The 13,945-nt window shown below is 40.6% G+C and overlaps 1 protein-coding gene across 50 annotated transcripts in view; it reads left to right on the top strand.

Annotated features, from left to right (window-relative positions):
- Positions 1-13,714, top strand: part of TNRC6B (trinucleotide repeat containing adaptor 6B) — a 126,438-nt gene extending 112,724 nt beyond the window's left edge. For 36 of the 50 annotated variants that reach the window (XM_086885631.1, XM_086885620.1, XM_086885634.1 and 33 more), the window contains 6 exons: positions 3,454-3,600; positions 3,845-3,940; positions 7,092-7,316; positions 7,796-7,866; positions 9,720-9,859; positions 10,359-13,714. In XM_086885631.1, the coding sequence (XP_086741757.1) occupies positions 3,454-3,600; positions 3,845-3,940; positions 7,092-7,316; positions 7,796-7,866; positions 9,720-9,859; positions 10,359-10,746 (1,067 nt within the window). In that variant the 3' untranslated portion in view covers positions 10,747-13,714. Of the gene's footprint in view, positions 1-1,039; positions 1,124-3,453; positions 3,601-3,844; positions 3,941-7,091; positions 7,317-7,795; positions 7,867-9,719; positions 9,860-10,358 lie in introns of all 50 variants that reach the window. The other 14 variants (XM_086885612.1, XM_086885617.1, XM_086885615.1 and 11 more) reach the window with 1 other exon arrangement.
- The last annotated feature ends 231 nt before the right edge of the window (positions 13,715-13,945 follow it).

The following is a 13,945-nucleotide window of genomic DNA, read 5'->3' on the forward strand; positions in this document are numbered from 1 at the left end:
ATATTGCACATCCACAAATTTTTATAGTGCTCAGGTATAGAATACAGGTGTATTCTGTACAGAAGTTCACTTCTGTCAGCATGGTTGTTAAGTATGGAGCTTTTTGGATTGGAGTTGCCAGTTCATAATGCCAGAAACTCCCAAAATGTAATCTTTTAACAGACCTCACTCACAGAGTGATTGTTGCTGAGCTTGTTTCCTCAGTCTCCATTCCCCTGTATTGTATTGAGAAGCACAGTACTGCTCAGAATGCTACAAGAGACACGTGAGGGTCAGCTCTGCCATGTTTCCAAGTTCTGGTGCAGCCACTGGCTTTGGCAAGGTTCTTGGTGCCAAAAGAACAAGTAACTTCTTGTTATGAAAGTGAGAAGTTGGATAGCTACTCTTTGCCCCTTGTTGATTTCATGGAGCTTCCCTAGTGATATCTGTAGTCCCACTGTCAGTGATAAGTAAAATTTTTTGTCACTGACTGCCTCACCACTGTGAAAGGATAAGTGAAGTTCACAAATTCTGAACATAAAATTTCACTGAGATCTGCATTTCTTGTGTGAGTAGCCCAAGACTATGATTGCAGCCTTTATATAAAAAATGTGGGTTTTGGCAGGTGGCATTTTTTCATTTTTTGCTGTATTGCTGTTCCACTCATGTGAGATCCATAGGCTGCTGGGACAAGTTACTGTTCCATAACGATCAGCTACTTGGGCTGTCTCATAGTCTGGCTTAGACTTCATTCTCAAGGAAAACCAAAGTCAAGATCTACCTTATCAACACAACACCCCTGATGAAGAATGAAGATCTAAAATGACTTTACACTCTGGGCCCTTCTGTACAAGCTTGTACATGAGGTCCACTATCAGTTCCTTGCATGGAGATAGAATTCTTCCTCCCAGTGCTGGAAAAAAAATGTTAACAAAAAGGAGTTTACAAGAGAAAACCTCTTGAAATAGGTGCATTTTCCCTTTGAATGAAAACAGTGGTCACTCAGCATTCACCCTGACGACACCTTTCGCATTTTCCTCCTAAATGCCATCTGCTGCAGAAATTCTGCCGTTCAAGAGAGCAGTATTGTTCAGCACAAAGATAAATGAAGTGGTGCCCAATCAAACTGATATCACAGCTGGAGGTGAGAGCAAGTTTTGCTGCATTGGTGAGAACTATGTCATTTGGTTATGTTGCACAGACTTACATACTCAGGTAATACTTAGACTGTAGTTTTCCCATTCAAGATGAGTCATACTTCAAACAAACTGGCCTGGATGTGTCTGTCATGGTTTTCACAATAATCTTAGGTTTGAACTTTTTGAGAGGACCTTTCAAATATCAGTGGACAAATGCATTTCATGTCTTCTTCACTGCCTAGAAATAAACAGCATGTCCGTAGACAAGAGCTGGTGAATGTGCATGATAATAGCTATCAGCCCCAAAGAAGAGTTTGGAAATTTGTCAGTGTGCTGAGGTTCAAGGTAATGCTTTTCCAGACTAGGGTTACATTGATGAGTGAATGTGTTCATAAACAGTAAAACCCCTGATCCTTTGGAGCCTTGTTCGTGTATTCATTAACCTTTTGATGAGAGCTTTCTGTGCACTTAATTTTCATTCTCACCAATTCTCAGAATCTTTGCAGATAGAAGACTTCCTATTCTTTTTTTTGTTCCCAAATGAGTTGTAATTTCCAGGTTCTAACCTGTCTTCATGGACTCTTTGTCTTAGAACAGAGAAGATATTTTGAGTAGACCCAAGAGCTATATTGCTTCTTCCTTAGCAAAAGGGAAGTCCTGCTTGTCAGGGTCTGGCAGTATTTTGGTAGTAGCTGAGCAGAGTCCTTCTGTGATGCAGTGCTGATTGCTCAGTGTTAAAGTGTTGATATGTGGATTATTTTGTTGAGTTACTAAAAACTGGGAGATGTTACTGATGTTTATAAAATTATGAAGGCAGTGATGCAGAATTGTAATTCCATGACTCCTGCAATGCTAGAATCATGGTGCAAAGGCTGGAATTAAGATTATATAAATTTTAAATAGATGGGAGCTGTTTTTCCATCAGGAGTGGTGAACTTTTGGGTTGTGTTGCTTTCACAGCTTCTTCAGACAGATGGTACTAGCCAGTTGAAGCAGTGATTGGATAAAGTGATGGAAAAACAGTTTCACAAGCTGGTTCTAGCAGGTAGTGGGTATTTCTGCCATTTAAGTTAGGATAGCTGTGCATACTGGGAGAGTGTGAGGCCAGTAGTCCCCAGATAGTGGTCAGGTTTGTGTTCTGTCCCTTAATGGTATTTCTCCTGCTGCTGTTGGCAAAATACTGGACTAGATGAACCACAGTTCTGACCCAGTGAGGCATATCTTTTATCATCTCTGAGATTCTCCTGTGCATTATCACAATCCAATACTACCCTTGCTGTGGCAATAGTTTGAACCAGTAGTGTCATATTTTCTTCTGTATTTGTCTGTGAAAATCATAGTTTTGACTATACTGCTTCATTACAGAGGTTACTGAAATGAACCCTTCCATGCCAGATTCATCCTGCACTGCTTCATTCTAGAGAGTGCATCTTGGATCCTGTTTTTAATAATGGATCTTTAATTACACTCAAATATTCTATTACTCATTATTTCCAAAATTCAGGTTGGGAATTCTGTATCCTGCACTTGTATCTGCAAGGGATGAATCTGCTACCTTTGCACTCTTCTCACACTTATACAAATTGTTATACGTTGTATATTAAGCTTCTTTACTTGTTTTTGTGTTTGTCAGTTTTACTTTTGTACCACTGCTTCCAGAACTGACCACAGCAGTTTATTCATTGAAGGAACCAAGTTACTGATCTTTCTTACAGTAACTGGAGTCTTTGTGTGTTCATATTTAATATAATTCATCCTCTTGTCTTAAAATTCTGGCATGCCTGGAGCTAAAGCATGATAAGTATATCTCATCTCACTGTGAAGCATGAAGAATGTCATTGAGTATATATATTACTTTTACCACAAGGCATCTCATCCTCAGTATTGATAGGTAATGTATAAAGTGAGTGTGTACCTCCAGTGTGATGTGTCAGATGTATTTCCAGACTCCTAAGGTTGGTAGCCTTTCCTTGAGAAAGGCTTCTGCACACACATGAAGTATGTCTACAGAGTCTAATCTTACATATCTTATATGGAATTAATTAAAACTATTGAAATCTCATCTGAATGCAGCAAAGCAGAAGCACTTAAAGGGATACTAGCTGCCCTTGTACAACTTTTTTTTTAGTGTAGACTTATATTCATGTGACACCACAGCTAGTGCTGTTGGAGGAAGTGTAAAATAGATTACAGTTCTAACATGTAGTCTTTTTTTTTTGCCCCTGAGGAACAGTGTAGAAGACAATTGTTTGCCCTCCTGAAATACTTCAGCAATTCATTCTAGTAAATAACATTTTCCTGATCACATCTAATTCTTTTTTCTCTCCTGTCCCAGAGTTCCAACCAGGAGTGCCATGGAAAGGTATACAAAACATTGACCCTGAATCTGACCCCTATGTGACCCCTGGAAGTGTGCTGGGGGGGACAGCCACATCTCCCATTGTAGATACTGACCACCAACTTCTGCGGGACAACACCACAGGTAAAACATCTGCTCTGTGATTATCAAAGTCGCTCTGATACTCAGGATTGTTGTGATGTTGCAGCAGTAGCAGGCAAACAGTCTGTTGCATTTGCCTGAGAAGGAATGACTGCATGCCTTTTGATTGTGCCTGGGAGCACCTGAAAGCTTGGTATTGTTACAGTCATGGCTCTTGAGGTTTAATGGTGTTACAGAAACTCTGTGAACTTGGTCTCCTCTTTCTCTCTCCTTTTCTTTTTGATAGGGTCTAATTCTTCCCTCAACACCTCGCTGCCTTCACCTGGTGCCTGGCCCTACAGTGCCTCTGACAATTCCTTCACCAACGTTCATAGCACTTCAGGTATGTGGGCCTTGAAACTTACCCAGACAAGACATTTTTCATTTAGCACTAGTTCTTTGTTGTTCCACTTGGAGTATTTAGTCCATCGTGTGTAACAGTTACTTGGGAAGACAAACACCATAACTCTGAACATACCCCCCCTCCTCCCTCTTCCTTCCACCCTTTATATGCTGAGAGTGACTCCATATGGTGTGGAATATCCCTTTGCACAGTTGGGGTCAGCTGTCCTGACTGTTGGCTCCCAGCTTCTTGTGCACCCTCAGCCCTCCTGCTGGTGGGAAGATGTGAGAAACAGAAAAGGTCTTGATGCTGTGTGAGCACTGCTTGGCAATATAATTAAATCATCATCACCTATGCTGTTCCCAGCACAAATCCAAAACATAGCCCTATACCAGGTACTATGAAGAAAATTTACCCCAGTGTCATGATCCACTAATACAAGGAGTCGTGAGAGGTTCGTATGGTCTTAGAGTGCAAAAAGGACATAAAGGGATTTCAGTTAAAATCACAACAGCAATAATGCACCTTTATTTTAGTGCCAACAACATGGGTTATGCTATAGAGGAGAGGGAGAGAGAGAAAGATAAAGAGGCAAAGTGAAAAGAGAGGAAAAAGGTGGGGGTTATAGCTACCAACAACAGATGAGGTGGGGTTGCCGGTGTTGTCTTCTGTGGGGAGATCTCTCTCCCAGAAAGTAACTTAGGAGGTCACTTTATAGTCTGTTTCAAAGTGAGGGGGCAGTTGGCCAAGAGGTGGGGAAATTCCTAGGCTATTGTGATGAGACCCATTGCTTTGGGAAGCAGGTGTAAGGTACAGAACAGTCCGCTCTTCACCAGTCCCTGCTTAGCAGCAGGAACAAAGGCAGTGTACCATGGCAGCAGAGCAAGCACATCTGCAAACAATCACTCGGCATGCATCCACCTCAACCAAGCCAGAACCCCTGTACAAAGTCCCTTGGGGTCCTCAGGGTCTTAGTCCCTGTTCTTGTGATGGTTGTGAGGCAAATGAGGGAAACTTCAGACCGTCTCTTACACCCAGCCAAAACCAACATATTATGCAAGTTAAAGAATAAAGTAGTAGGAAGCAGCAGACACAAAAGGAAAGATAAAAGATAAAACATGTACAATCCGTTGATATGTCTTAATTCTTAAAATATTCTTTGCTTGTGTATGTATTAGTAAAGGTGAGTGATTTTATTTACTTTAACTTTAGGACATGGGAGTGCTGTGAAAGGAATGTTTTTGCCTTGACTTTTATAGCACTCATCATTCCCTGAAATCTGGACAGTGAGGACGTTTGGTCCTCTGGCTTTTAATGGCTGGCCTGTAAATATAAACTTCAGTATACATCTCAGATCCTTCATAAGAAGGTAACCACAGCTTTCTGGTAAAAACCTGTTTCTGCACACACTTTGCAGTAAAACACTGGAAATACTTGCTCCAAATGAACCATTTGGATTTTAAGCTTCTTGCAAATGTCAGAGATTTTTCTTGAAGACATCATTGTCTTGACAATTACTTAAAAATGAATTGTGTATAAATAGCAGAGGTGATGAACAGAGCTGAGAGCTACATCTGGCCCGAACTTTAGGTTTTTTCATCATACTGAATAAAAGCTGTGTTCAGGCGTTACCTCAACATCTTTACCAAATGTGTTGAAAATTCTCTTTAGTCCTTAAGAAAAAGTGAGTTCCTGCTGCCAGTTTGTGAGCTGACTTTGGTTTGAAGCAGTGTATGCAGCATTCTAGTGACATAGAAGGTTCCTCTGTTACAGCCTGAGGAACAGAGTGGCATGTAGCAACTTCTTGCCTTTGCTTAATTTTTGTCTACCCCATAAGAAAGACTGAAGCAATAAAAAAATATTGAAGTTGTAGTCAAATTGAGGAAATTGGACCACTGCCACATACCAGTTTCTGTTTGCCTGCTAGGCATGAGTGTTTTACAGTCAGAAAGCCATCTGAATTGCAAATTTAGAATTCACCTATCTGTGAAGCAGTCTAGTGAAAGCAGGTTTTTAAGCACTTTCACCCACTTTCAAAGGCTACTGCTTGAGACCGGATTGCTGACCATTTCTGTGTCATGGAAGTGCAGAGATCCAGCTGTAAATTGAAGCATGCTTATACATGCTGAAAGCTTTATGGCCTTGGTTTCCAGATGTGTTACTTTATGGTGCCTTGACATATCATATATATGTGGTTTTTCACTTTGTTTCAAATTACATGGTCTGCTGGTGACTAAAGTTAAATGCACATATTTGCACAGATGTACATGAGAGTTATGATTAAGATAATGTCTGACACAGCCTTTTCCCCAGATTGCCATGTCTGTGTTTGCTGGTTCTCAGTGCAGAACAAGAGGAATTTTGACTTTTGAAATCTCTCTTGGTGTCAGAAGTTGTGGGAGAATTTGCAGTCTGCCTTTTTTTAAAAACTGGTTTAGGCAGAGCTCACAAATATTCATGATGAACAGTGGTGGTTTGGGGATCACTTTTTTTTCTGTTTTGTTGCATTTCTTTATAGAGTTCTTGAAATGTGTTAAGGATATCCACTGTAGGTCTTCTAGTAGGCGCCTCCCTATTAGTAATACTTTCTAGTAAAAAAATGCACTATCAAGATTGTTTTTAATCCAGCTGTCTGTCACATAGCTAAGCAGCCCTTTTTATGTGGTACTACTTTGTCAACATTGTGTGAGGTTTGTGATTCACAAGAAAGCTTTGATTTTGTAGGGAGGACAAGGCAACATTAGCTTAGTAGACCAAGAATGGTAAATACTCCTTTCAGCTCTCTGCAGGTTTTTTTTACTTGAAGAAGGTTCAGTTTCATTAAAGGTCAGTAGTGCCCAAACTTTTAAGAAATTCTCAGGTTCTCAGATGAAATAAAAATTACTGTTGATCTCCTTAATGATGTAACACACTGCAATCTGCTACACAATCATAAATGGTATATTACTTTTTTTTTGTCAGCATATATAAAATAAGCAAAGATTAACTTCCATGTAGTATGGGGTTTTTTTGGTATGATAAATTAACTATTGTATGGTTCTGTGTTTCATCCTTGTCTCCAATATAAATGCAGTCAAAAGGCTTACTGTGATAGGGCAGATACTTAATCTTACAAGTTTCTCTAATACATACAATTTCTTTAATCTTCTAGCAAAATTCAGTGATTACAAATCAACATGGTCCCCAGATCCCATAGGACACAATCCCACTCATCTCTCCAACAAGATGTGGAAAAACCATATTTCCTCAAGGAACACTACAGGGCTGCCCCGCCCACCTCCTGGCCTGACCAACCCCAAACCATCATCTCCATGGAACAGCACAGCACCCCGATCGGTCAGGGGCTGGGGGGCACAGGACTCAAGGCTCGGCTCTGGTGAGAACAACCAACTGGTAGCACCACTGATCAGACCTGAGCAGCGTATGTTTTACAGCACAGTGGTTTGGAGGAAAGAAAGTTGCAGTGGCGTGGTAATAGGAAAAAAGAGAGTTCCTTCTTGAAATGGAAATTTGCTGTCAGTAATTGGGGTGGGTGGGGGTGGAATCCCAAGTGTTGCTGCAGGGAATGAGTGAAGAAGAGCTGAGAGCTGCCAGAAGAGAGTACCTGCTACACAGGGCTTTTCAAGATTAGATGCTTGCTGTGTGTGGGAAACTCCTCAAAGATAAACTCCAGTGAAATGGATCTTGATGTGAACTATGAGGAAAGGTGTGGTTTTGTTTTCAGGACTGAAGATTATACTTTCATGTTTTACAAGGGGGGGTAATGCTGATTTTTTCTGAAAGACCTAACTGTAAAGAAAGATGGTTTTTCTTTGTATCAAAACTGTTTTGATTTCTCTGTCTTAAAATTTGCAGCATCTACTTGGAGTGATGGTGGCTCAGTTCGTCCTAGCTACTGGCTGGTTCTTCACAATCTCACTCCACAGGTATTTTCTGTGGCTGTTTCTGGGAACTTACTTGCTTTAGCAAAGATATATGAATTCAAAAAGTTGTTTCTTTTTGAATAAAATCTGACAAAATCAGATTTGTCAGCACATGTAACATATTTCTAGTAAACTGAGCTTCAGTCTGACTGGATTTTCTATTGTAATCTCTTCAGCTAATTTTAAGATGTTCAGGTTTTGCTATGTGACTGTTAAAACATTCCTTTACTTGAGAGTTACAAAAAATGATTGAACAGAAAGATTTTTCTTAGAAGTGAGGATAAATTTCATTATTATAATGTAGAATGGTTTATAGCTGTTCTTTGGGATGTTGTCAGTAAGAAATTTGATGTAACTGCCAGTTTTCACTTTAGTGTTTCCATAGTGAAACCACAGAATTTTTCCAGCACTCCTGCCAAAACCAGTCAAGTTAGGTTATTTCTGCAAGTATTCTCAAAGCTTGCTGCCATTCAGAATTAATTCCATGGAGATTCTGGTTTCAGCATTCCCAATTAATCCTGTATTCAAGGGCTAGGAAAAGCCTATATGATTATCAGCAGCACCCTGAGGTCTAGATAGAGAGTCCCCTGTTCAGCAGGATAATTCACTGTGCTTCTGCAGTGTACAAAAAAAGGTTGATGGTGAAAGGAAGAGCTGAGGTCTCCATCAGATTACTCAAATGGTGAACCATGCTCCTTTTTTAAGAAAAGACTGTTTACCGTGATGTTGAGGAAGAAGTGGTGTGAGGAAAAAGCACAGTTTTAAGCCTGGCCTGTGTAAAATATTTTAATGTTGCTTTAGGAATTATTTAATGGAAGAAGAATGTATTTTGGAGGCATTTAAGTTAGTAGGAAAGAGAAACCGATCGTAAGTGTCTCATTATGCATTCTCTCTGTATTGTGCATCTGTACATTAGAGAAGTGTAAAGGTTCAGATGGATTCGTAGTCTCACAGAATGGTTAGGCTTGGATGGAACAATATGTTCATTTCAAGGTTCTCTGTTTTAACTTTGGCCATGTTTGTACCCCCACACAACTTCCTTTTCCCTCATTTGAAGCTGTATTATAAAATGGGGGGAAAGAAGGAAGTAAGTAGCACTTCCTTAAGTATTTGCACATACGGATCCCATTCATATGTCCATGTTCCTGTGGCACACAAGGAATGGAATCTGTCTGTACAGAGCACCTGGGAGAGCAGCTGTTACTGGAGGTAAGTAACAAGCTGTTACTGCTGCAGAAGGAATGTAGGCAACAACTGCTGAGAAAACATTAGTTCAGATGGAATGGACATTGGTGGGTTTGGCAGCAAAATCACTGACTTTCTGTGTCTGTTTCATAAACCACAAAAACAAAGAAGCACCAAAATAAATTTTAATAAATTTCATTGTAGAGGTATTTCTTTGTAGAGGATTTGCAAAAACTTTTTAAATACTAGTTTATCTAAATTCTGCTGAAATCGGAGAGCTGGAGACTAAGACATTCTGGTTCCTGTGTTACAAATTCTGATGACTGGGGACAGTGAGAAGTACAAGTTGTATAAATAACTGGAAAAGCTGTCAATGTGATAGAGACCATGTCAGAAAATCAGTGAGAGAGGGAAAACTGGACTCAAGCTGTAAGTGAACAGGAAAGATAATTTAGATTATTCCGTACTAAAGCAATCTCCATGTAAATGTGAAAAGTCAAGGCATACCAGTTCCTGTTTGAAAATCAGCTTGTCACCTTTGCTTACTTCCTACTTCTTCTATCTGTTATTCTTTCTGAGAGCAAAATATCTTTCAATTACTGATGAAGTCAGGATTGATGTTTGGAGAAATAATTACAAACCTCTGTTTCGTCCTGGCTGTTCTTCCTCAGATTGACGGGTCAACCTTGAGGACGATCTGCATGCAGCATGGCCCACTGCTGACATTCCATCTGAACCTGACCCAGGGCACCGCCCTCATCCGATATAACACCAAACAGGAGGCGGCCAAGGCCCAGACTGCACTGCACATGTAAGCAGGTTTTTGAGACAACAATCTTTGGGGGTGTGGGATTGATGGTGTAAGCCCCTAAACTCAGTGAAAATTTTTCAGTTATACTAATCTCCTGAATTCCAAAGTCTTTTAACTGTTCTTCGTCTGTTTTGGTTGTAAAGTGGCATATGTGTATTTACCTACATGGTATAGTCAGTTTTATCACTCTTGGTGTTAACATTCAGGGTCTTAGTTTAAATTCAAAAGATTTTGTTTAGACATAATTGAACGTTGGGACAAGGGGTTTGGGGTGGTTTGGTTTGGATTTTTCCCCATATTACATGAAAGTTCTTGTGTTTTGAATGAGTTTCACTGTCAAAAACAGCTGACATTCTCCATGTCCACTCCATTGCAGCAATGTAGCTGGTACGTCCTTTGGTTTGGGTACCTACTAGTGCTGTTCCTGTGCTTTCTGAATCCCTTACCCTTACCTCTTGGCTCTAACAATTTTTTTTCTTATGTGTACCTTGGCCTGTAGGTGTGTGTTGGGAAACACTACCATCCTGGCTGAGTTTGCCACAGATGAAGAGGTTAGTCGCTTTTTGGCACAAGCTCAGCCCCCTACACCTACAGCAACCCCGAGTGCACCCACAGCAGGCTGGCAATCCCTGGAGACAGGACAGAACCAGACAGATCCAGTTGGACCTGCTTTGAATCTCTTTGGTGGGTCAACAGGGCTTGGGCAGTGGAGCAGTGGTGGCGGCGGCAGCAGTGGGGGTGATCTCACTGGCGCTTCATTGTGGGGGCCCCCAAACTATTCTTCAAGCTTGTGGGGGGTCCCAAGCGTAGAGGATCCACACAGAATGGGCAGCCCTGCTCCCTTACTACCTGGAGACCTTCTGGGAGGAGGGTCGGATTCAATCTGAACTTAGAACTTTCAACTCTGACCTCGTGACCTTTTTTGGAACAGCAGCAGCACTAACTTGACCTTTTTCGTTTTTTTCAACTTGCAATAAATACATTTATAAAAGGAAAAAAGAAAACGGAGAAAGAAAAAAAGGTGGGTCATTGACAGACTGTCTGAGCACATAGTTGCCTCCCTTATATAACTTCAGTTTTTTCGTTTGGAATATGAATCCAAAAAGAGAACATATCACTCTTGAAATACTTGAATCGTGAACGCCAACTTAGAAAGACAATGTGAAGCAAGTACACATACCATTTAAATTTAAGCAGAAAAAATTAAAAAAATTAGTTTCTAGTTTTTCACTTTTTCATGTTATACGGAAGTTGTTGCTAAGAAACATATATACTGAAAAAATAGCTTTTTAACTTTGTTTGCACTGGGTGTGTTTCCGTCCTTAGGTCTACCATGTTGGGTTGGGGTTGGGGAGGGGTTCAAAAGAATAAGGGGAGGGAGGGGAAGACTTGACGGAGCCTCACTTTAAAAACAAAACAAAAAACCTAGAAAAAAAAATAAAAAATTAAAAACCCACAAAAAAAACAAAACAGAAAAAACAAACAAAACAAAAAAACCAACACTTTGTGATTGGCTGGTTGATAAGTACCAGTGTGTTCTGGCACATGTAACTGCCCACGTGTGCTTGTTTCTGTGTGAGTGCGTGTGCACATGTTTGTGTGTGTGCATTTTTTTCTCTATATATATAATCTTGAAACGCTGCATTGCTGATGGTCTACGGGCTGGCTGGCCATCTGCATGTCTTGATTCTGAAAGCAAGACAGGCATGGTGGAGTCCCTGTGGCTGAAGCAGAATCCAGTTGGGCTGGATTAAAATTTATCAGTAGGTTTTTTTAAATTCATTTTAGCAGGGTGCTATCTCAAATCTGCAGATCATAGAGTGGATAGTTGCTTCCTAGCCCTTGTTCTAACCCTGTGGTAGAGCAGAACACTGCCATATCCAAAGGATTATGGAAGAGGGGAGACAATGTTGTCTTTTGAGTAACAGTCTCTTTATTTATGTCTGCTTGTGGGGTTTTTGTACTGAATGAACCCTAGAGTGTTTGTAATATAATGCAAGCCATTTATTTCTTCTAACAAGGGGAAAAGAGGATTAAAGAAGACATTGCCATTTTTTTGTGCAGCTAGACAAATGTTCTTTTCCAGTCTCTTGCAAGCTTCAGTACCTTTAAAAATAAGTTTCTTTTCTTCCCCAAACCTAAATGAGCACCTGTACTCATTCTAGAGGAATCCATCCAAAGCCTGAAAATCCAGCCCAACTAAATTAGCCTTTTAGTTGATTTACTGCTTCTATTAAAACTGACAAAAAACTAAATGGTGTCAGCAAAGTGCTGGCCAGCCTGCCTCATCTCCTGAAAGCACATGCAGCTAACTCCTTCCTGCGTCCTTCATGGTGAGCGTTACCTGTGCCAGGCCTTGGTGCCATTACAGCGCCAGACCATCACTGACAGAAACGTTTACTTACGAATGTTCTTAAACCAGTGTGTACTTCAAAGGTTTCCTTTTGTTTCTCTGTGTTGTGTTTTTTCCTGTGTACGTGGTTTTGCTTAGGGAGGTATATAACTAGCAAAGACTTTTTTTTTTTTTTAAAGAAGTATTGCACCTTTTTGTTTTTACTTTTTTCCTGTACTGTTGCTTTTTAATTTCTGTATTTAAGGAAAGGTTTGGGTTTTTTTTAGCATCAGTGTAGTAGTACTCTGGGCAGGATAGGGTTGACCTATAATCCACAGTGATAGCCAGTGTGTGCGTGCATGTGTACGCTGGGAACAAAACTTTTAAGACCTGTTGTTGTGAAAAGAGTTGTAGCAGACTTGAAGGAACATCCTTTGACACGAAGCAGGAAGTCTTTTGTGGAGGTGGGGCCGGGGGAAGAGGGAAGAGAGATGCCGGTACTTTTTCCATAAGTGCTAGGACTTCCGTGCGGCATTGTCCGGCTGTTACACGGTCTAATGAAGTGCCGACCTTCTGTACCAGCACATACCTGTCCATTCCAGCCCTCAGAGGGAGCAGTGCTTTATCACCTGGTGGAGGGGGGCAGATAGGGGAGTCTGTTTCTTCAGCGCTTTCATTGAAGGATATGACCATGTCTAATGCATTTAACTCATGGGTTTGGTGGGCAGAAGCAAAAACAGATGCAAGTCATGGAAGGGGGAGGTTGGTGCACGTGTGTGTGTGTGTGTGTGTATGCCTGTGTGCTGGGGGTGGGAGGGAAGGGCTAGGGAATTATATGGCTGTTTTATTTAATTCGCCCTTTCTATGTAAACCCAATGTCACAAGGAAGACTGACTGAGGGAAATGCTGCATATACACATGCCTGTAGATTTGTATGCAAAGCATTATGTGGTAAAAAAGTATGAGTAGGTTGGTATTTGTTTAGTAAACTGGAGTGTGCAGCATACTCTGGCCCCTTTGGAAAATACTTTCCTATCATGTCTCCTCCATCTATCCCACCATGCACAAAGAAACAAAATGCTCTCTTTCAGCTCCTGCTAGCTGGCTAGTGCCCCTCGTGTGCAGGCATCTGTACAGCTTTGTTTCTGCTCAAAGACCAAGTGCACTCGGACACGCAGAGCAGGTTCTTAAAAGTCCTGTGCCAGCAGTACTTCCTAGTGAAGCACCTTTGGCCTGAGCAAGCCAGTATCTGTTCTGTCACATGATTTGCTATACATGCTGGTTCATTGCTGTGTTCCACCCTCACTTCTCTCTCCCAACCTGCCCTAAGGTCCCTTTACCTGCACTTTGGGCTAGATGAGTTCATTGCGATACTACGGTGAAAGCCGGGTGCTAGAGCCCCTCTTGTTTACAAGACATAATGAGGGATTTGAAATATTTAAAAAGAAAAGCTAAATTGTTCTTCCATTGTAAGCTTAAAGGGAAAAAATTAAAACGTTTAAAAAAAAAAAAAAAAAAAAAAAGACCAAAAAGTGCATATATATATTTTAGATGAAGACTAACTCTGGGAGCATTTAACAGTGTTTTTGTTTTTATTTTAACATTTTATTTTCCTGCTTTAAATTTGCAAGCATTCTCAGGAATTCTAGGGTAGGAAGCCAGTTTTTTGAAGATGGTTTATTTAACCTTATCCTAGATTGATGGCTGTTTCTTGTTGATAAACTTTTACAAGTTCCTGGATCTTCAAAATGTTT

Source organism: Cyanistes caeruleus, chromosome 4 (genome assembly GCF_971803275.1).
Source record: "Cyanistes caeruleus chromosome 4, bCyaCae1.hap1.1, whole genome shotgun sequence".
NCBI classification, from domain to species: domain Eukaryota; kingdom Metazoa; phylum Chordata; class Aves; order Passeriformes; family Paridae; genus Cyanistes; species Cyanistes caeruleus.